The following is a 19874-nucleotide window of genomic DNA, read 5'->3' on the forward strand; positions in this document are numbered from 1 at the left end:
CGAGCTCATTAGGTACTTGGCGAAATAGATGCAACCTTGGAAAAGTCCACAATCTATGACAGAGTTGACCGTCGAGTGTCCTTTTCGTACCTCGCGCCGGGGCCTGCGTCACGCAAACTTCTTGCTGCAATCTACACAGATGGCTGCACAACAGTCTACACAGATGATCCCAAACTGGTCGACGCCATTCTCCTCGCGACAGCCGCTGCTCTAGGTGGTCACCAACTACTTGCAGAGTGTTGCAATGAAGCTGAACAAAGCTGGCCAAGCGATGTGTCACGTAGCCAAGCCTCGCCAAGAATGACAAAGAATGTCACACAAGACTTCAAATGTTTATTGTAGGGGAGTATGTCGCTTCTTCTGTCACGCCTTCTGCAGACTGCTGGGCCGCATCCCAGAGCAACGTTGCAGTAGGTCAGCCGGACGACCCACGAACGATCTACAGCATGCTGTGAAGTGTCGCCAGGTCCGCGCTGAAGCTTCACAGTTGGACCCATGCGGTGGGACGGAAGAGCATCCTGGAGTTTCGACGCGTCGACATGTGCAGGCCGACTTTCGTCCATGCACGGCGGGATGACGCAGCAGCCGCGACGACGGTACGGCCAACGGGGCTTTCGGGCTCTCGGGGACCCAAGGACGAATGCAGATGCAGCCGCACGGAGGTGACGCCAAGGGCACCGAGTGGGGCCTCTGCGAGTTTGTGTTGAGCGCAATGTGCACCGAAACGTTATGGCAGACCGCCTTGTGAGATTGATCGACGGCGCTAAGCCCGCCATCCTGCAGCAACACGACCATCAACAATGCCAGACTCGACGTCGCATTGCAAGCATCATTGGCCAAATGCGCTGTGAATGTTTCGAGGCCGGCGCATACATGGACAGCAGCCGTGAGAACTTGCCTCCAAGTCATACATTCTGCGCGCTTACGTCGCCGTTTGAGGCTGCGCACAACATGCATCGTCCCCGGATAGCCCACACCAAGTCTCCGGACCTTCATTCTCTCGGACGGTCGGGGGAACATCAGTCAGCCTTAGCCTCATTGCCACCGGTGCCCCTGCGCTTCCGTTTCCGGGTGGATGTCGTTTCTCACTGCTCGTCCGCTCCTTGGCCGAGCTTATACACTAAAGCGGTAGTGGCTCTGATGACAGCATAATGCAATAGGTACATAACAAAACAACATTTCCCCAATGCTGTGCCAATCCCCTTGGCGCAACCGCAATCGCTTGCCCTCTGTTCACCATGGATAGCTCGCATCCCAACGAGGGCGGCATCATCCGCACGGCCTCAGGACGCGAGACATACGCCCCTGATGGCCACACTTCAAATTATACCGGGACACAACAATATGCGGCCGCAGGAGAGAACCAGGCGTCTCCAGCGACGTCGCGGACGTCAAGCGAATCTTCCGTCTCCGGTCGATTCGCCCCAGTGAAGACCGCAGGAGATCAACAAGATGGCCCTTCAGACTCAGACCTCACAACACCTACGTTGACAAGGCGGAAAACCCAAGGCACAATCAACGATGAAAACCGTAGTGAGCTACGCGAGCTCTACACTACACTTTCGCGGAAGCAGTCGACCATGGCCAATCCCGGCGATCCCTCAGTCGACCCCGGAAACGATGCATTTCAGCTACCCAAATTCCTGAAGATGTTCAGGAATCAGCTCGAGGATGTCGGACACTCCATGATGCAAGTCGGCATCGCATACAAGAACCTGAATGTATACGGCAAGGGCGAAGCACTGCAATTGCAAAAGACAGTCGGCAACAGCTTCATGGTGCAAGACATGTTCAAAGGAGGAAAGAAGCAGCACAAGCACATCCTGCGCAATTTCGATGGCATCGTCAAGAGTGGCGAGCTGCTTATTGTGCTCGGCCGACCTGGCTCGGGATGCAGTACGCTCCTCAAGACCATGTGCGGCGAGTTGCATGGGCTTGAGATGGACGACAAGTCCGTTGTTCACTACAACGGCATACCCCAGAAGGACATGATCAAGGAGTTCAAGGGAGAAGTGGCTTACAATCAGGAGGTTGACAAGCACTTTCCCCATCTCACAGTTGGCCAGACACTTGAATTTGCGGCTGCTACACGGACACCAACTCTGCGTCCCATGGGAATGTCCCGCAAGGAATTTGTTCAGTTCATTGCACGTGTCGTCATGGCCGTTGTCGGGCTTAGCCACACATATAACACCAAAGTTGGCAACGATTTCATTCGGGGTGTTTCTGGTGGTGAACGCAAACGCGTCAGTATCGCAGAGATGATGCTCGCTGGTTCGCCGTTTGCCGCATGGGATAACAGTACCAGGGGTCTAGATTCTGGTGAGTAAGGCTTTCAAATCCTGTGGACCATGAAGTAACACATATCAGCCACCGCTTTCAAGTTCGTTAACACACTGCGACTCGCTTCGGATTTCGGTGACAGTGCCGCTGCTGTGGCTATCTACCAAGCCAGCCAGAGCATCTACGACATTTTCGACAAAGCAACTGTGCTTTATGAGGGCCGTCAGATTTACTTCGGCCCTGCCGATGCCGCCAAAGCGTTCTTCGAACGCCAGGGCTGGTACTGCCCACCACGACAAACTACTGGAGACTTCCTCACCTCCGTGACCAACCCGCAAGAGCGCAAGGCAAGAGAGGGCATGGAGAACAAGGTTCCTCTCGCACGCCCGACGAGTTCGAACGGATCTGGCGGGAATCGCCCGAGTACAAGGAGCTCCTTGCCGAAATCGATCAGCATGAGCAAGAGTACCCCATTGATCACCAAGGTCAGAGCGCGGTACGGTTACGCGAGCAGAAGAATCTCCAGCAAGCGAAGCGCGTCCGGCCTAAGTCGCCGATCCTGATCAGCATCCCCATGCAGGTCAAGCTCTGCACTGTCCGCGCTTATCAGCGCATCTGGGGTGACATCTCGGCCACCGCTACCCAGGCAGGTCTCAATGTCGTCATGGCTCTCATCGTCGGTTCTATCTTCTTTGGTGCTGAAGACTCTTCGGCCAACTTCTTTTCGAAAGGCTCGGTTCTATTCCTCGCTATTCTGTTCAACGCTCTCACTGCTATTGCCGAGATCAACAGCCTCTACGCGCAGAGGCCGATTGTCGAAAAACATGCTAGTTACGCCTTTTACCATCCTTTTGCGGAGGCCATGGCCGGTATCGTGGCTGATATACCCGTAAAGTTCGTCCAGGCTGTCTTCTTTAACATCATCCTCTACTTCATGGCTGGACTACGAAGAGAACCTGCACAGTTCTTCCTGTACTTTCTCATCACGTATATATCGACTTTTGTCATGTCCGCCGTCTTCCGAACGTTAGCAGCCTGCACCAAAACTGTTTCGCAAGCCATGGCTCTTGCGGGAGTCTTGGTTCTCGCACTTGTGGTCTAGTAAGTTAACCACTATTAGATCTATCGCGCTCCGACTGACTTTCTCCTAGTACTGGTTTCGTTATCACAGTCCCATCGATGCATCCATGGTTCAGCTGGATAAGATGGATCAATCCGATTTTCTATGCATTCGAAATCTTGGTTGCCAACGAATTCCACGGACGACAGTTTATATGTGCAGACTACGTCCCATCGTACTTTCCTCTACAGGGCAACTCATGGGTTTGTAACGCGGTGGGAGCTGTGGCGGGTCAGAATACGGTTAGTGGTGATGCATTCATCGCGACAAACTACGAGTACTATTATTCCCATGTGTGGCGAAATTTCGGCATTCTCCTCGGTTTCCTGTTCTTCTTCATGTTCATCTACTTCGCAGCGGTTGAATTGAATTCCGCCACATCGAGCAGCGCGGAAGTCCTTGTGTTCCAACGAGGCCATGTTCCCGCATATATGCAGAACGGCGGTAAGGATTCACAGACCGATGTAGAGAAGGGAACCTCCGGGAATGTGAACGCAACCGCCCCTGAATCGGACGTTAACGCCGTCGAGCCCCAGAAGGACATCTTTACTTGGCGCGACGTGACCTACGATATCCAGATCAAGGGTGGAGAGCGTAGGCTGCTCGACCATGTTTCTGGTTATGTAAGGCCAGGCACGCTCACTGCACTAATGGGTGTCAGTGGTGCCGGAAAGACGACTCTGCTCGATGTGCTCGCGCAACGAACTACCATGGGAGTGGTTACCGGAGACATGTTTGTCAATGGAAAGCCATTGGACGCAAGCTTCCAGCGTTCGACCGGTTACGTTCAACAGCAAGGTTAGTCGTCTTTTATGGGATAACATGATTAAGTCTTACCCTAACACTATCCAGACCTTCACCTGGAAACCGCCACGGTCCGCGAGAGTCTTCGGTTTAGCGCTATGCTCCGTCAACCAAAGACTGTGAGCAAGCAGGAAAAATACGACTACGTGGAAGAGGTTATCAAGATGCTCAACATGGAGGACTTCGCCAACGCAGTTGTCGGTGTACCGGGCCAAGGTTTGAACGTCGAGCAGCGTAAGCTACTTACCATTGGAGTAGAGCTGGCAGCTAAGCCTAAGCTCCTTCTCTTCCTCGATGAACCCACCAGTGGTCTTGACAGTCAGGTGAGTTACTCTGGAGCAATACAATGCAGCCTAGGGACTGATTTCGTTATAGAGTTCATGGGCAATTTGCGCTTTCCTCCGAAAGCTCGCCGATGCCGGTCAAGCCGTCCTTTGCACCATCCATCAGCCTTCCGCCATTTTGTTCCAAGAGTTCGATCGCCTGTTGTTCCTGGCTCGCGGCGGCAAAACGGTCTACTTTGGCGAAATTGGCGAGAACTCCCGCAAGCTGCTGGACTACTATGAGAACAACGGTGCCCGCAAGTGCGGAGACGAGGAGAACCCGGCTGAGTACATGCTCGAGGTTGTCAACGCTGGGAAGAATGACCAAGGCGAAGACTGGCATGACGTATGGAAGCGCAGCGACATGCGACAGATTGTTGAACAAGACATTGAACGCATCCATGAGGACAAGAAGCACGAAGAAGTTGCCGGCTCCGATGATCCTACCGCCAAATCCGAGTTTGCTATGCCGTTCGGACAACAAGTGAGCGAAGTCACTTACCGTGTCTTCCAACAATATTGGCGCATGCCTAGTTACGTTTTCGCCAAGTTCGGCCTCGGTATTGCCGCTGGACTGTTTATTGGTTTCAGTTTCTACAAGGCCAATTCCTCTCAGGCTGGCATGCAGATTGTCCTGTTCTCTGCCTTCATGCTCACAACCATTTTTACCACGCTCGTACAACAGGTAAGCTTCCGGCCGCATCCTCTCAATATGCATACTAACGCTCGTAGATTCAACCGCTTTTTATTACTCAACGAGAGTTGTACGAAGTCCGCGAACGCCCAAGCAAAGCGTACTCCTGGAAGGCTTTCATGATCGCCAACGTCATTGTGGAACTTCCCTACCAGATCATGACCGGTATCTTAATCTGGGCCTGTTTCTACTATCCAGTCGTGGGTGCCAACCAAAGCGGCCAGCGACAAGGTCTCGTGCTACTATTCAGCATGCAGCTACTCATCTACGCCAGCTCCTTCGCCCAGATGACCATAGCGGCACTTCCTGATGCGCAGACCGCCTCCGGAATTGTCACACTGCTCACGTTCATGAGCATCCTGTTTAACGGTGTTCTCCAGCCTCCGTCCGCACTCCCTCGCTTCTGGATCTTCATGTACCGAGTCTCGCCCTTCACATACTGGATAGGCGGGATGTGTTCGACCCTCCTGCACGGCCGCGAGGTCGTCTGCACTTCGACCGAAACCTCGCGCTTCAATCCACCCTCCGGCCAAACCTGCCAAGCCTACCTTGCCGACTACCTCCAGACAGCTCCTGGTCTGCTTCAGAATCCGGATGCCACCAGCGACTGCAGGTACTGTCCTCTGCGCAACGGCGACCAGTTCCTGGCTGGCTCGAATATCTTCTACAGCGAGAGATGGCGAAACTTTGGTATCATTTGGGCTTTTGTACTGTTTAACATTTTCATTGCGGTGCTGACATACTGGGCGTTCCGCGTCGCAAAGTGGGGGGAAGGGAAGTAAGAAGGGCACGAAAAGTAAACCGCAGAAGCATGCGGAGAAGGTTGCGGAACGGCCGGCGCAAGAGGGTGCTGCACCGCCGAATCGGGGGACGTGAGGTATGGCGACTTTGAAGGTCATCTGTTCCCTTTTTGCATTCTGAGGGCAAGCAAAATTTCATGATTGTAACATTTTGTTATCTAGCAGAATATGTAGGGCATGCTATAGATTTCCTTGGTTAGCGCACTGTAGGGGGGTTGATAGATTGGTTTGGCTTGAATAGGGGTTGAGGAGAAACTGTAGTAATTGTAATCTGAGTCTATGGCACTGCTACGGAGTGACAGAGCTACGCGACGATTTCACGTCTTCTTCCAAGCTTTCGGCTCGAACACCCAGTTGAAAGAGATTCTTCCTTGTTGACTATGAGATTAATTCACGAAAGGCTCGCATTTGGAGCGGAAAAGCGCAAATGTCAGTCAACAGTTTGAAATCACTCGTAACTAGGAGTTTGAATGGAAAGCTGCCTCGGAAGAAAAGTATGACTGCACTCAGGATAGTATGACGGCACTATTTATCTTTTCAGCACATCCACCCGATTGTACTCACAGACCTTCGGTATGTTCGGTTATATGGAGAACACATATGTGACGAAGAACATGCGCCGAGTCACTGATACAGTATTTCGAAAAGAGCTCGCCAACGCACAGCTGATGTTCGACAAGGCGGTCCCGCCCGTCAATGCAGCCGCGGCAAGCGTAGTCTCTTCGGGTGTGGACCTCGGAAAAGGATCGAAGGACTATACGAAAACACGTCTCGCTAGTATCGCCACCAAAATGCAGGCGTGGGCCAACACCCAGATCACTCCGGTTTAATCCCATATAGAACCAGCAACACGTTTCCAGCCCGTCTTCTTGGACTCCAGTGGTTCTGGGTGTTTCGCAACTTCATGCAAAGCCTCGCGAATTGGTATGTCCGCCAGATTCATGAACTTCGTGCCCTTGATAAGTTTCCATAGTAAAAAGGGGCGGCAAAAATGAGTGGGATATCCCTTTGTAGCGCGTTGGCAGATTTGGCTCATTGAAGTGATCCATGATAAACTGGTAGCTTACAGATATGATGAGACAACTGACGCCGGATCCCATCCGCCTTAGGCGAACCGCGGTTCCGCGTTCGGAAGGTATATGCGAGGTATCTTCGCACCATCTTTCCGGCATTTGACGTGCAACTGGAAGACATGAATAGCATGAAATCACGAAGAGGCTGCTCGCACGTACAACTAACGCATTTTCCATGGGCAGGATGAAGATAAGGCTTGGGATGGCGAAGCGCACAGCATCGGTAGCTGGGATTTCTAGACCACGAATGTTGGTCATACGATATATGGTCAACGTCTTGGGCTTGCATCATTAGCTGAGTTATACCAGGGTAGACCGACAGGTACCACATTATGAAAGCTCTGGTCAGGGACATAGTCAACGTTTTTCCTGACGCGAGCGACTTGTTTTGCGCGTAACGCTCACGTGGAAGACACCTCGACCTTACAGATTGGTAATAAAGCGAGGCACATATACAGACAACCGAATCGTTTTCTGAACTTCATCCTTTCTGGGGGGTCCGTCATCACCAGAGACATTGTTTCAACGAAGCGTTCGGTTCCTCCTGCCCCCTTCCCTAGTCAGTTACCCCACATTACAACACATACACCTATGCGTCTCCCATCTACCGCCCAACTTGACGTTATCGCAACATGACCAAGACAACTCCCCAGATACTCTCACGCGCGACAACAGATGCGCACCCGAACGACGGCGTCCCCAAAAGAGCTATATGGGACCAATTCATCTTCTTCGGCGACTCCATAACACAGATTGACGGAAACCCAGAGCTAGGCTTCAGCTGCATGTCTGCGCTCCGCTATGGTGGCACATTTTCCTACCCTCCCACTTCCCCCAAACCAATGGTTGGCTCTAACATGTGCGGAAAGATTACGTGCGACGCATCGACATCGTCAACCGCGGTTTCAGCGGCTACAACACTGCCAACGCCCTCTCAGTCCTACCTAGGTTTTTTCCTCCGCCGCAGGAGGCGTGTGTGAGACTCGTTGTACGTCTCTCTCCGGAATGGACCTTCCCTACATTATGTATCGCGATCTAACCATGGTGAAATGAGAAGACCCTCTTCTTCGGCGCAAACGATGCCTCCCTCCCCAACACCACCGGCCAACACGTCCCCCTCGAACAGTACAAGCTCAACTACCACAAACTCCTCTCTCATCCTTCCATCATTGCGCATCCTGACATCAAGGTTTTGTTGATCACGCCACCACCGATTGACGAGTGGCAATTCGACAATTGGGACGAGCCGGGCAGGTCTGCGCGCAAAGCGGTGATTGCGCAGGCGTATGCAAGGGCGGTGCTGGAGGTAGGGTTGGAGAGTGACACGCCGGTGGTCGATTTGTGGGGGGAGTGTATGAGGGCGATAGGTTGGGATGGCGGAGAGAAATTACCTGGGGATAGGGGGGTGAAGAAAAGTGCGTTGAGTCGGCTTCTGTACGATGGTGAGTGACGTGTTGGGAAGTGGGTGTGAGTGGTGAGGGCTAACGGGATGATAGGTTTGCATCTTAGCGGCGAAGGATATAAGGTGCTGTACGATGAGATGAGAAAGGTTGTAGCGAGGGAGTATCCGGAGCTTGTGCCCCACAAGATACCGGTTGCACTTGAGCCGTTCTTCCCGGAATGGTGGCAATGAGTAATGTATCAATGAACCATGTACTTCGAGAGTGGCACTGCTGCCTTGCAAGTTGATACTCTGATTGGATTTTGAAGCATGCCAAACAAGGCATGCCTCTTACACGAACAAGGCACTGTTAGAGTATGGTCGCGGTGGCAGGTAAATTAGACAAGGCGAATAGTATGACTCCTCTCCAAAGCTCACAGCTGTCAGATCCATTCGGGAACCGTGCGACCGCGACTGCAATGCGCGACCAGAAGAGATAGAATCTGTAAAGCTAGACTAGATGTTCGCCATAAGTCGTCTGTGTCTTGTCAGCGAAGACCGATTGACAGTAGCATGCAAGATCCTAGAGTAACTCACTCTATGATGGGTCTGCAGAGTTGTGCATTGAAACTGCATGAGCGTTATTGACGTAAAAGGGAGAGGGGCTGCCTCTAAAAGGTCCGATTTATACTGTCGGCCACTGTGCGCAGCTGGAGGAGATGCTGCAGCAGACAAGCAGTCCAAAGGAAGTAACGTCACAGAGCTTTACCCGCAACATGGGAATACAGAGTGATTAGGGTTCATGCAAGAACATCTGCCAATAGAAACCTATTTCTCGCCTTGGTGTGCCTAACCAGAGGCTGGAGCACTCATTACTGGGCGTCCAGAGAGGAGGCGGACGGGAGTGCGATCATAACGCCGATTTTTTTTTTACATGTGTAGCGCTGCCTTGGGTTCCAACAATGTGTCCCGAACTAATCCATCACAGAGCCTGAAAACTCGCTCTTGTAGTACTGCAACAGGCATCAGCATCTTCCGCAAAACGACACCATCGCATGGGCATCAGACATTCACAAAGGCAGCACTCACCTCCGAAACGTTCTTTGCCAGCTTGTCGTTCTTCATCTTCGAGCCTTCCTCGGGTATCTTCCAGTTGTTCACGTCCCACCACCACCTCCGTAACCGGGCACCGACACCTCGCCCGCTGAACTTGGACGACCGATTTACATGCCTCCAGCCACTCAGTACAAGCGTCCAGAGTAGCCCCTGAGCAAAACACAGAAGAACGTGGTCCTTGAAGGTGATCCACGCCACAGCCTGCCATGACTCTGCGTGCTCGATGCTCTTTAGGTAGGTTTGCTCCAAGCGCAGGTCGGGGAGCGGCGGCATCGCGTGCCGCCGGGGAACAGGTCGTAAGACACTGAGAGGAACCTCATCCTCGTCTACGTCGGAGGCATCGGGGTCCGGGTGTGCATCCAGGTGGACGGGCTGTTTCTCGGATGCGGTTGTTGATGGGTTGAGGTCGTGTCGCGGCGAGGGACTGCGCTTGATGTGTGCGTTTTGGATCAGCGAGGCAATCTCAGAAGTCGCGGCGTTGTCCATGGCGGGCTCGTCGATTGGCACGCCCGTGATGCAGGTAACCGTGGGCAAGCAGTGCGATGATGTCGATTGCAGTGAAGGTTTAGGGTGACTAAGCAACAGATGCGGAGAGGCTAGCGGCGGCGGCAGGAGAATGAAGGGCGACCCTGACGGCGGGGCGAGACCAGCTCAGCTCAACCGACCCCACGAACATACGCCGCCACCCACACAGCGCACCCGCACCCTGACCCCCTCACCTACACGCCGCCAAAATGGGGAACCAGCCGTCGGCGATATTGGACAACATCGCCTCCGGGTCGAATTGTACGCCTTCTCCCCGCAATTCGTGCGCACGCGCGGGGCTGAAAACTGAGGCATCCGCTAATACGTCTTATAGTCGACCGCGAGGAGGTGGACCGCCTACGCAAGCGCTTCATGAAGCTGGACAAGGACAACTCCGGTACTGTTGACCGCGACGAATTCCTCGCTCTACCACAGATATCCTCGAACCCGCTCGCAACACGCATGATTGCCATCTTCGACGAGGACGGCGGCGGCGACGTCGACTTTCAGGAGTTTGTGTCCGGTCTGTCGGCGTTCAGCAGCAAAGGGAACAAGGAGGAGAAGCTGCGGTTTGCGTTCCGTGTCTACGACATCGACCGTGATGGATACATAAGCAATGGCGAGCTTTTCATCGTGCTGAAGATGATGGTGGGCAGCAATTTGAAGGACCAGCAGCTGCAGCAGGTACGCATCTTCAACCTGGATATAAAGTGGAAGTTGTTGGCGCAGAGGAATATACTAACCGGTTGCAGATCGTCGACAAGACCATCATGGAGGCCGACCTGGACCGCGACGGCAAGATCAGCTTCGAGGAGTTCACCAAGATGGTCGAGAGCACCGATGTTACCATGAGCATGACCCTGGACCAGTTTTGATTGTATCATATGGCTTGATCACGATACGGCACGGCATTCCTTGGTTTCTGATCTTTGGCGAGGAGTCTGGGGTTATATGGGTACTACGGCTGGGTGGGCTCAAGTACATGGTATCCACAATACAGGATCAGGATTCTCACTACACGCAATTGCACCTCGCCTCCCGTCTGATTTCGAATACACTGTCTTCCAGACTTACGTGTAGTGCTGCTATGAACCAGGCGCTTCGCAGCTTCCAGAGGCCTAAAGCCACCGGATACAATAGTAGAACTTGAACTTGACTGCCACGGTGCCAGCATGTCGTACGCGTTGTATAGGAGTACAGATCCATCGGTGAAGCAAGTGCACGTGAGTGTGTGGTATGGGAACATGACGATAGGGAGGCGGTCGTCGTCGGAGTGTGATGTCTTCCTTGCACTTGTACTCTGCAGCCAAACCATGAGTCCATAAAACTTCTGTTTGTGCAACACAATCACCATCATGTCCACCTCACGCATTGCTCAGCTAGCCCAGCTGATCGCCTCTGAAACGCAGATGCTCGACAAGCATCTGATCCAGGACGACCTTCCTTAACCATCGTTTGCAATTGGAGCTCCGACCGAGCCATTCCCACAGGCTAATCGGGACGTAGCTAGGGCTAGGACTAGTGTTATAGAGGCCACAATAGAGCTTCGTCAGCTCCTAGAAGGGCCTCTCGAACTAATTTTACCAGAGGTTGGTTCATCGCCGGCTTTCCGACGCCTTAGTCCCAACCACCGACTGACGTACAGTCAAACTTCGCTCCCCTGGCCTCAATCTACCGGTTCGACATTCCACGCCATGTTCCTGTAGGTGGAACCATCTCGGAGAGAAATGCGGACTTCTTGAGCACGACTTGAAACGCATCATTCGCTATACCGCCATCATCATCGTGTTCTCGCAGAGCCAGAAGAGGGCTTAGTTGCACATACTGCAGCATCACGCTTGCTAGTCGACAACGACATCGTAGGAGACCTGATGGGCTTGACCTTTGCAGAACGCTGGCCGGCCCACGTGCGAGTACCTGTCCCCTCCCCTTTCTCCCCTCCCAAAAGTTCCTGACAATCCGATCACAGACTCCAGATGCTATAGCCCTCCGAAGCTCAGAGCCCAATATCCCAGGCTACTCCCTCGCCAATAATACAAAACTCAACACGTTCGAAGACCTCGGACAAGACCCAGACCGCGCCCGCTGCTTCGCAGGCGCCATGTCCTCGACTTCAGAAACCAGCCTCGATGCACTCGCAGAACACTTCGATTGGCCCGCCCTACCCCCCGGCGCTACCGTTGTCGACGTTGGCGGCGCTCAAGTACACGCCTCTCTCCATCTTGCTAAACGCTTCCCCACCGTGACCTCCGCGGTCCAGGACATCGCCGAGGTAATCAACGGCGCGCAGGGAAATCTTCCAGAAGCATTGAAAGACAGGCTGAGGCTGGAAGCGCATGACATGTTCACTCCCCAACCCTTACAAGACCTAGACGTTGATCTCTTGCGGTACGTGCTGCACGACTGGCCAGATAAGTACTTCGTCCGTGTTATTGAGAATGTTGTGAAGGATATGAAGAAGGGTGCAAGAATTGTGCTGCAAGAGCATGTCTTGGCGGAGCGGGGGACGCTGGGCATGGTGGAGGAGATGCAGGAGAGGTAAGTGAAGAAACATTGTAGAGGAAGCTGGCGGTCCTTGTGGTGGCTAATGACGGACAGGTCTACGGATGCTACAATGATGTCGCTGCTTAATTGGAGGGAGAGGGGCGTGGCGGCTTGGGACGATGTATTTCATCGAGCAGGAAAGGGAGGATCCTTCAAACGGGGTCATTGTTGCGGAGTGGCAAGCGAAATGATTGAGCGCATTTCTTTGTAGCCAAGATGCTCCTCGGTCTAAGTTACCCCAGGATATACTATCGAACTACAAACTGACGAATATGCTAACATCCAGAGGTTCTAGTCGGCCGTTAGTCTGACACGGTAGCTAGGTCACTGCTTAGGTTTATTACCAGCTTCCGCACCACATTAGCAGTGGGCAATCTGAAATCACTCACTGCTTGTATCCAAATGGGTTGGCAGCCGAATTCGAGTGATTCGAGTGAATGTCTCCAGAATTCGGTTCATCGTTGAATAACGTCCTCATCGCTCGTGCGATTACGCTCTCTACACTCAACCCTCCTGACAATCCACATTGATAAGTCATTTCGGCACCAAATTCCGTATCGAAATCGCTTCTCAACACGGCATTACTAACAGTACTCACTAAAAATTGCGCTATGGACAAGGTTCATATATGCGAAGACCTCAGTGATCGCATACGCCTTGCTGAAGAAGTTGAAAACGTGGCTCATTCATTACAGCATGGTGCTTCACCATCGGCTCGGGACCAAAACGGCCTTTCCATTCTGGACCTTGTCTCTCAGGACTTCGCCTTCGAGGATATCCATAGTGCAAAGATTCTCGTCAAGCTGCTACAGTCTTGGCAGTTATAGCAGATCCATATACGGGGCTTTCCATAGATAAATGACACGGCACAAACAGAGCGCAGTTGGATTGGTTTCCGGGCACGCTGTGCTCGGGTAGCATTAAATATTCCTTATACGGAAGGCCTACACAGAGAATCGAACAACCACACACGTCGCCAAATGCGAGACCACTTTTCTCATCGGCCGTCACTACATGCCCGAGTGGTAGTCTACCAGTTGCGTACAGCCTTGAGCTTCCTCCACCAGTCGCGGAGCATCCAGGCATCGAATTCGGTGATCTCCAGCGCGCTACCAGCCATCATAACAAAGCTAGTCTGGCCCTCAGGAACCCAGTCGTAGAAATCGAGTAGTCCAAAGCCGTGACCCATCTCATGTTGCATGATTTGAATGTTCTCCTCGTCCAAGTTGTCGAGGACGTAGTCAGGGGCGAGTTCCTGGCCCCAATTGTATCCGTAGCCGGCGTTCTGGCCTTCGAGGGACTTGTCCAGCCAGAGAGAGATGTCGTAGCGACCTTCAGCGCCGTTGGGGCAGCCTGAAAGGTCGCCGTCGAGGTGGGCACCGCGGTAGCAGAGGGGGTCGCACTCTGGGACGCCATCGGTATCGGTGGTGGTGTAGATGTTGATGCCTCCGGCATCACCCTCGATGAGGGACTTGTCCGTGGTCGCGTAGCCGACAACCTTGACGGCGAGCGTGGTGAGCGGGAAACCCTCGAAGCCGATGAGCGTGTCAAACCACTTCTTCAGGTTGCGCTGGAGTCCGGCCTCAATTTTTGTGCGGTCAGACGCAGTGCTCTTGTGTGCTGCGGTGTTCCAACGCACGCAATAGTTGATGGAGCCGTTGTTAGAGACCAGCTGGTCGAGGATCCAATTCTTGTCGTCAGACCAATTGGGGTTTTCCTGGAGGGTGCGCGCCCAGACCTGGTCGAGGCCGGTGGTCATGGAGGAGGGAGGGTCCCAGGTGGTTGCGGCGGGGATGTCAGCACGGGACTGCAGGCCGCGGTCGAATAGTTTGCCTTCATCGATGGAGCAGATGCGCTTGTTGATCTTCTTGATGTCGTCGAGGTGCTTGATGGTAGGGTGTGCCAATGCACCCGCAAGGGCCGAAATGGCCAATAAAACAGAGTCAATCTTGACCATGGTGTAGAAGTGAACGAATGACGGAAAGGTTGTGTGAAAAGGAAATGGGAAAAGAATGTACAACCCAGAGATGGATGCCTCCTACATGAAGTCAGGTACGCACATTATATACTCCGTCCTCAGTTCACGCTCTCTCCACCCTTCTGTCATCGAAACATCCTAAAAGTACTTTCGATGAATGTCGCGGCCTAAAGAATCCTAGAAGCCTCCGTTTGACAGGAAGCGAAATTGTCGATGGGTCCATCAACAACGTTTTCCCGTCTGTGGGAGCGGGAGCTACGAGGAAGCGGTTAGATGTTTCAAACAAGGGCACCTTGGCTTTCATAGCGGCGTAGACCCGCATGCGCCGTGCTTGGTTTGCAGATGCAGAGTGGCGCAATATGTTTTTCCAGGTTGGTGATGCGGGAACCACGTTGTGAACAGTGGTAGTGTCTGCGCTCGGCATGTTTCAAGCGCCAATCGCTGTCTGGACGAGGTGCTTGAGGAGGAATACTGGAATTCCTCCGAGAGCACAATGTTCATGGTAGTATTGCCAATTAACCCTGCTCGGATGGCCCCTTCTCTTGTGCGGCTGCGTTACATACGGCAGCTGCACGTGCCCTAAAAACGGGTTCTCAAGAGTGGCCGCTGGAGTTGTTAGTGACAGGTGAGCCGGAAGCACAGTCTTTAGCCGCGCGGTAGGGTCACGTGCGATGTCCATCGCTAGTCCATATCTGGGTAGACGATCTCCACAGCGCGTGAAGCCAGACTGGTGCATGTTTGGATATCGCGAACATCCCGCCGTCATTGCCCCTCCCCAGCTCCCTGCACGCCGATTCACTCCCCGTTCCTCGCAGACTCTCGCTCGAACGTGTACCTCATAAACCTCACTCGCTCTTTTCTACCTGCATCAGCCCCCGTGCAATATGCCGCGCCCGAAGCGGGCCAAAGTCGCGTCCACAGCGGTACGCGTCGCGAAGCCACCCAAAGCGACCGAACCTCCTGTTGCCCAGAAGCATTCGCAGCCACACAAATCCACAGTAACGAAATCAGTTGAAAGTATCAGTGAGGATAGCGATGGGCTTGTAATAAAAACGACGCGCGGGCGGAGGCGGTCACTGCTGGTGGAGTCGCAAGAGGAGGTGGAATTTACAATGACCGGCGCGCTCCCTGTCGCTAGTGAGACAGACACACCTACAATTTCCAACAAGAACCGCACGCCGGTATCACATGCGTCAAGAAGAACAAGAAAGTCTACAGGCAGCGCACAGGAATTTTTGAGCAAGCAATCGCCGAGGGTGATGGCATCAGCAAAGTCACGGTCGGCGCAAAGAGACACAAGCAATGTGGCGACTGAAGAGGGTGATAGTAGCGGATTTGGGGAACATCTGTTATCTTTCACGTCTTTGGGCTCAGACTCGCCAGCCCACGGAACTCGACCACCGTCTGCTATCAAAGTCGGCGCAACACCCGCGCATGAGAGATCGATTCTCGCTTTGACAAATTTCAAGCGCAGGGCTAGACAACCAAGCCTATTACGCATGGTTCACCAGACAACCGACGTAGAGGACAACGATCTTGACGACCTGACTTTATCTGAACTTGAAGACTGTGAGCAATCACCATTTACATACGCCCACTAGACTTATACTGATGATACTGGTCTATCTAGTTCACCCGAATGCCGAATCCACACCACTACCCAAAACGCAAATTGCTCCAGCAAAGGAAGGCGCCACTGACAGCGGGGTGAACCTATCCAGTTCCAGTTCGCGGGGTACGAAGCGTAAGCTGTCTCCTATAGTTCAGGTACCACGTTCTTCGCCACCTTACGACCCTCCTTCTGGACCTGACATTGAGCCACCGTCACCCTCGCCGAGCCTGCCGGATGTTGTGCAGAGCACTGTAGAAGAAGAGGATCAGGATGAACATGAAGAACGCGCGGAACCGGAGATCTTCAGCGAAACGATGGCCCCGCCAATGTCAAGTAGTGATTACCATGCCGACGACATCGAGAATCCCAAAGGCTCGCCCGTGGCTACAAAGCGGACGAGACGGAAAGCAGCATTAGCGCAACGAGATGAACAAGAATCGGAAGGTGAGGAGATAGATCGTCAGAAGCAGTCAAAAGTGAAGAAGAAGCCGAATCGCGAAAAAGGCATATCTACAGCAAAGCTGCAGGCCCTGCTACCGAAGCGTCGAACAAGGGCCACTCACGAGGATTCCGATTCTGCGAGTCCCCTTGATTCAGATGAAGATGAGCTATCCATGCCACCACGGCGCCATGCGCGACTAGCTCGAAAGACTGCAGCTCCCAAAGCTTCAAAAGCTCCCAAAAAGTCGACTCGCGCTGCAAACAAATCCGCAACAACAAGCAAAGCCGCCAAAGGCTCTAGAACATACGGCCGGCGTATTTCGTCTGATAAGGAGAATGAGGGCAGAGCAGAGGCGGATGATGACAGTGACGCGTCCAACGATACTGCTCAGGGGATGAACGACAAGCCTTCAGCGCATCTGGAAGCTATGGCGAAGAAATTCGCAGACATTGACGATTTCGACTTGGATTTCGAAAGCGTCAGCTACGTGCAGACAAGTTCGAGCCCGTGGCGGTGAGAAGGAGTGCGCGTTTACTTCTATTTCTAGAGGATGCTCCGATTGCTTACATCCCTCCTGTTTGTTGTTTAGTGCTTCCCTGGCAGACGACGCATGACTTTACGATACTGGGCCATGCAAAGGACAGTGTTACTAGTGGGCGCTTACTATATTCTTGCTTCCGAATGTACGAGCTTGTACACTTACAGGCACTTGAAGCAAAGACTTTGAACTTCCATTGATGCGAAATCATCATTGCCGTGAATGTCATAAGAATGACGACTGGTAGCGGGGATCATGTGCAACATGAAGTATTGTTCAAGGGCCATCCTTTGAACATATTGATGCTCACGTACAACGCATGTAGATGGTATGCTTGTATCCTGTGCGTTAACTGCTACGCTCCAATCATAAGCAGATTCGACCGATGGTATAGCGGGCTCGGCAACGAACGGGGCCCTCTGGCCTTTGGGGCTCCGTCATTATACACCAAGTAGGGCTGATAGGCCGGTGTAAATGTCGCCTAAGATAAGGGAATGCCAAGCAGGCGCATGGCTGCGAGCTGTGTTTAGGGGTCCCAAGCCGGGAATGTCGGTCGCTTCGGTCTTGGTTTGGAGGTGCACGGCCATTGAGACGTACGTATGTCGCGGCTCTCAGGGCTCAAGCTGCCTAACACAACCACACCGCACTCGGCTTTTGTCTGCACTCCCTCGAGCATGCCGCACTGATTCGAATGCCATGCGCCTTCGCAGACCTCGCGATCGCATCCTGTCCTATGCTGCTCCTCTCCCACCGACACCGCGCGGCTCTAGAGTGCCATGAACCCCACCAATGGCTCTCCCTCGTCCAAGAGCAGCTCGACGCCTGCAACCTCGACCTTGCGCCCGCGGACACGTCGCCTGATCTCTGTCGAAGATGATCCGAACCCTCCTGCTAGCAGCGCGAATGCCTCTTCATTTGGCTCTCGAGCCGTGTCGCCCGCACCACGGTACAATACCACATCGGCGCCCACGTCCTCGTTCGAGCGTTCAGGCTCACAGTCCTTGCGTGTTGGAAGGGATGCCCAGAAGACGCTGTCTGGGTTATGGGGGAATTCGTGGTCGGCTATTCAAGGCCTGGCAACCAACGTGCTCGGGAATGATGCAGGCGCGAAGGATACATCAACATCTACAAGGAAGCGGAAACCACTACTTGGCTCACACCGTCGCACTTCTACCAGCGCACCGCCGAAGCAATGGGGTCCGTCAATTTCATCGACCCCGTACATCGGTGCCGGCTCACAGGAAGAGAGGGAGAGCATGGTTCGGGCTATGAAACGCAAAGACATGCTCCTTGCTGATAGCCTTTTGATGTCAGACTCGGTCGGCCGCTTGAAGAGAAGGAACTCGGATGACCGTATGAGTACATCGGCACCGCCAGGGGAGAACGAAGATCGCGACGCCCTCATCTACATACACAAAGTGCGCCCGCATGACACGCTCGCGGGCATCACTATCAAGTTCAATTGCCAGCCCGCGGTGCTTCGAAAGGCCAATCGTATGTGGCCCAACGACAGCGTGCAGACGAAGAAGACTATTGTGCTACCCGTCGATGCGTGTGGAGTGAAAGGGCGCCCTGTAGCGGGTCCAGGTGTCCAGGACCATGAGGACCTCCTGATAGGGGACTGGAGTAAGACCCCAGAAGTCAACTCGAACGCTCTGCCGAACGGTTGGGCCTCTTCGAAACCGACAGATACCGATACATCATCCACCCTCTCACCTTCGATATCCAACGCGGACTCCGAGCAACCTTGGAAGCACGACTCTTGGGTCCTTCTGCCCAACGACAAAGAGCCTGTAGAAATAGGTCGTATGCCGCGAAGAAAACTAGCTTTCTTTCCTCCTGCCAGGCGGAAGTCACTCGTATTCTCGGATGCATCTACGCCTAGAGCTTCCGTTGACCTACCACGGTCTTCCACCTCAACAAGCACGCATTCTCCCGCTACCAGTATATCACGACCTCGAGCATCCAGCAATCTATCGACTGTTTCCGCACCATACCCAAGACGTCACCGAAGCACATCTGGGTTTCACCTGCATGGACCGGGAGGTGTAGGAACCATGGGAAAGAACGTGCGGAGTCCCGGTCCAGGCCAGGATCCCCTCAACAAACTGTTTGCTGCGCATCTTCCTAACGTCGAGCCACCACCGGATCAGGAGTATTTTACGCCTTGGGCACCTGGGCTACTGGATGCAGACGCTGGGAGGGTGGTGCACCATAGTGGCTCCGGTGCGCTTACTCCTTCAGGAGGCATGGATCTACAAGAGATTGGTGGTGCCATCGAGGGCTGGATGCGCAAAGTGGGTACGCAAGCATCAAAGCTACTAACGGAACCCACCACACCCGGGCAAGGAAAGCGATCAGCTGTCCCAGTCATCGGAGCAGTCGGTGGCGACCTGGGTGATCTGATCGAGCTGCGGGATGATGCATTTGAGATAGGAGATGGAGAGGAAACCAGAGGAAGGTCAGGAAGAAGCGACTCACGCACGCCAACAAACGAACAATACCGAAGCGCAAGGCCTGATATCAGCCTGGTGCTACGGGCCAGGGGTCCGAAAGGAAACGGCGGCAAGAACGACTGAGAGCATGACCATGCTTGCGGCCAAAATCAACGGAGTTTGGGACACGCATTGAGTTGGGACGA

General features: G+C 53.4%; 8 protein-coding genes across 8 annotated transcripts; 6 read left to right on the forward strand and 2 right to left on the reverse strand.

Annotated features, from left to right (window-relative positions):
• Positions 1-1238: 1238 nt before the first annotated feature.
• On the forward strand, positions 1239-6006 carry N0V89_000656 (uncharacterized protein; the record flags this gene model as incomplete). Its single annotated transcript, XM_056209477.1, has 7 exons — positions 1239-2322; positions 2371-2676; positions 2769-3384; positions 3435-4201; positions 4256-4530; positions 4583-5215; positions 5263-6006. 7 exons carry the CDS (start codon positions 1239-1241, stop codon positions 6004-6006), a joined length of 4425 nt encoding a protein of 1474 aa, XP_056076299.1.
• A 1723-nt stretch (positions 6007-7729) lies between these two features.
• N0V89_000657 (uncharacterized protein) lies at positions 7730-8730 on the forward strand (the record flags this gene model as incomplete). The annotated part of the gene is made up of 4 exons (XM_056209478.1): positions 7730-7901; positions 7967-8085; positions 8152-8539; positions 8594-8730. 4 exons carry the CDS (start codon positions 7730-7732, stop codon positions 8728-8730), a joined length of 816 nt encoding a protein of 271 aa, XP_056076300.1.
• An 810-nt stretch (positions 8731-9540) lies between these two features.
• On the reverse strand, positions 9541-10080 carry N0V89_000658 (uncharacterized protein; the record flags this gene model as incomplete). The annotated part of the gene is made up of 1 exon (XM_056209479.1): positions 9541-10080. The coding sequence occupies one exon, from the start codon at positions 10078-10080 to the stop codon at positions 9541-9543; it is 540 nt and encodes a 179-aa protein (XP_056076301.1).
• Positions 10081-10328: 248 nt separating this feature from the next.
• CNB1 (Calcineurin subunit B) lies at positions 10329-10994 on the forward strand (the record flags this gene model as incomplete). Its single annotated transcript, XM_056209480.1, has 3 exons — positions 10329-10380; positions 10454-10803; positions 10872-10994. 3 exons carry the CDS (start codon positions 10329-10331, stop codon positions 10992-10994), a joined length of 525 nt encoding a protein of 174 aa, XP_056076302.1.
• Positions 10995-11813: 819 nt separating this feature from the next.
• On the forward strand, positions 11814-12661 carry N0V89_000660 (uncharacterized protein; the record flags this gene model as incomplete). Its single annotated transcript, XM_056209481.1, has 2 exons — positions 11814-11821; positions 12010-12661. The coding sequence occupies 2 exons, from the start codon at positions 11814-11816 to the stop codon at positions 12659-12661; spliced, it is 660 nt and encodes a 219-aa protein (XP_056076303.1).
• Positions 12662-13693: 1032 nt separating this feature from the next.
• On the reverse strand, positions 13694-14620 carry N0V89_000661 (uncharacterized protein; the record flags this gene model as incomplete). Its single annotated transcript, XM_056209482.1, has 1 exon — positions 13694-14620. The coding sequence occupies one exon, from the start codon at positions 14618-14620 to the stop codon at positions 13694-13696; it is 927 nt and encodes a 308-aa protein (XP_056076304.1).
• Positions 14621-16140: 1520 nt separating this feature from the next.
• N0V89_000662 (uncharacterized protein) lies at positions 16141-17212 on the forward strand (the record flags this gene model as incomplete). The annotated part of the gene is made up of 2 exons (XM_056209483.1): positions 16141-16210; positions 16404-17212. The coding sequence occupies 2 exons, from the start codon at positions 16141-16143 to the stop codon at positions 17210-17212; spliced, it is 879 nt and encodes a 292-aa protein (XP_056076305.1).
• Positions 17213-18009: 797 nt separating this feature from the next.
• Positions 18010-19812, forward strand: N0V89_000663 (uncharacterized protein; the record flags this gene model as incomplete). The annotated part of the gene is made up of 1 exon (XM_056209484.1): positions 18010-19812. The coding sequence occupies one exon, from the start codon at positions 18010-18012 to the stop codon at positions 19810-19812; it is 1803 nt and encodes a 600-aa protein (XP_056076306.1).
• Positions 19813-19874: the final 62 nt, after the last annotated feature.

Source organism: Didymosphaeria variabile (genome assembly GCF_027946475.1).
Source record: "Didymosphaeria variabile strain IMI 356815 chromosome Unknown scaffold_1, whole genome shotgun sequence".
Taxonomy (NCBI): Eukaryota; Fungi; Ascomycota; class Dothideomycetes; order Pleosporales; family Didymosphaeriaceae; genus Didymosphaeria; species Didymosphaeria variabile.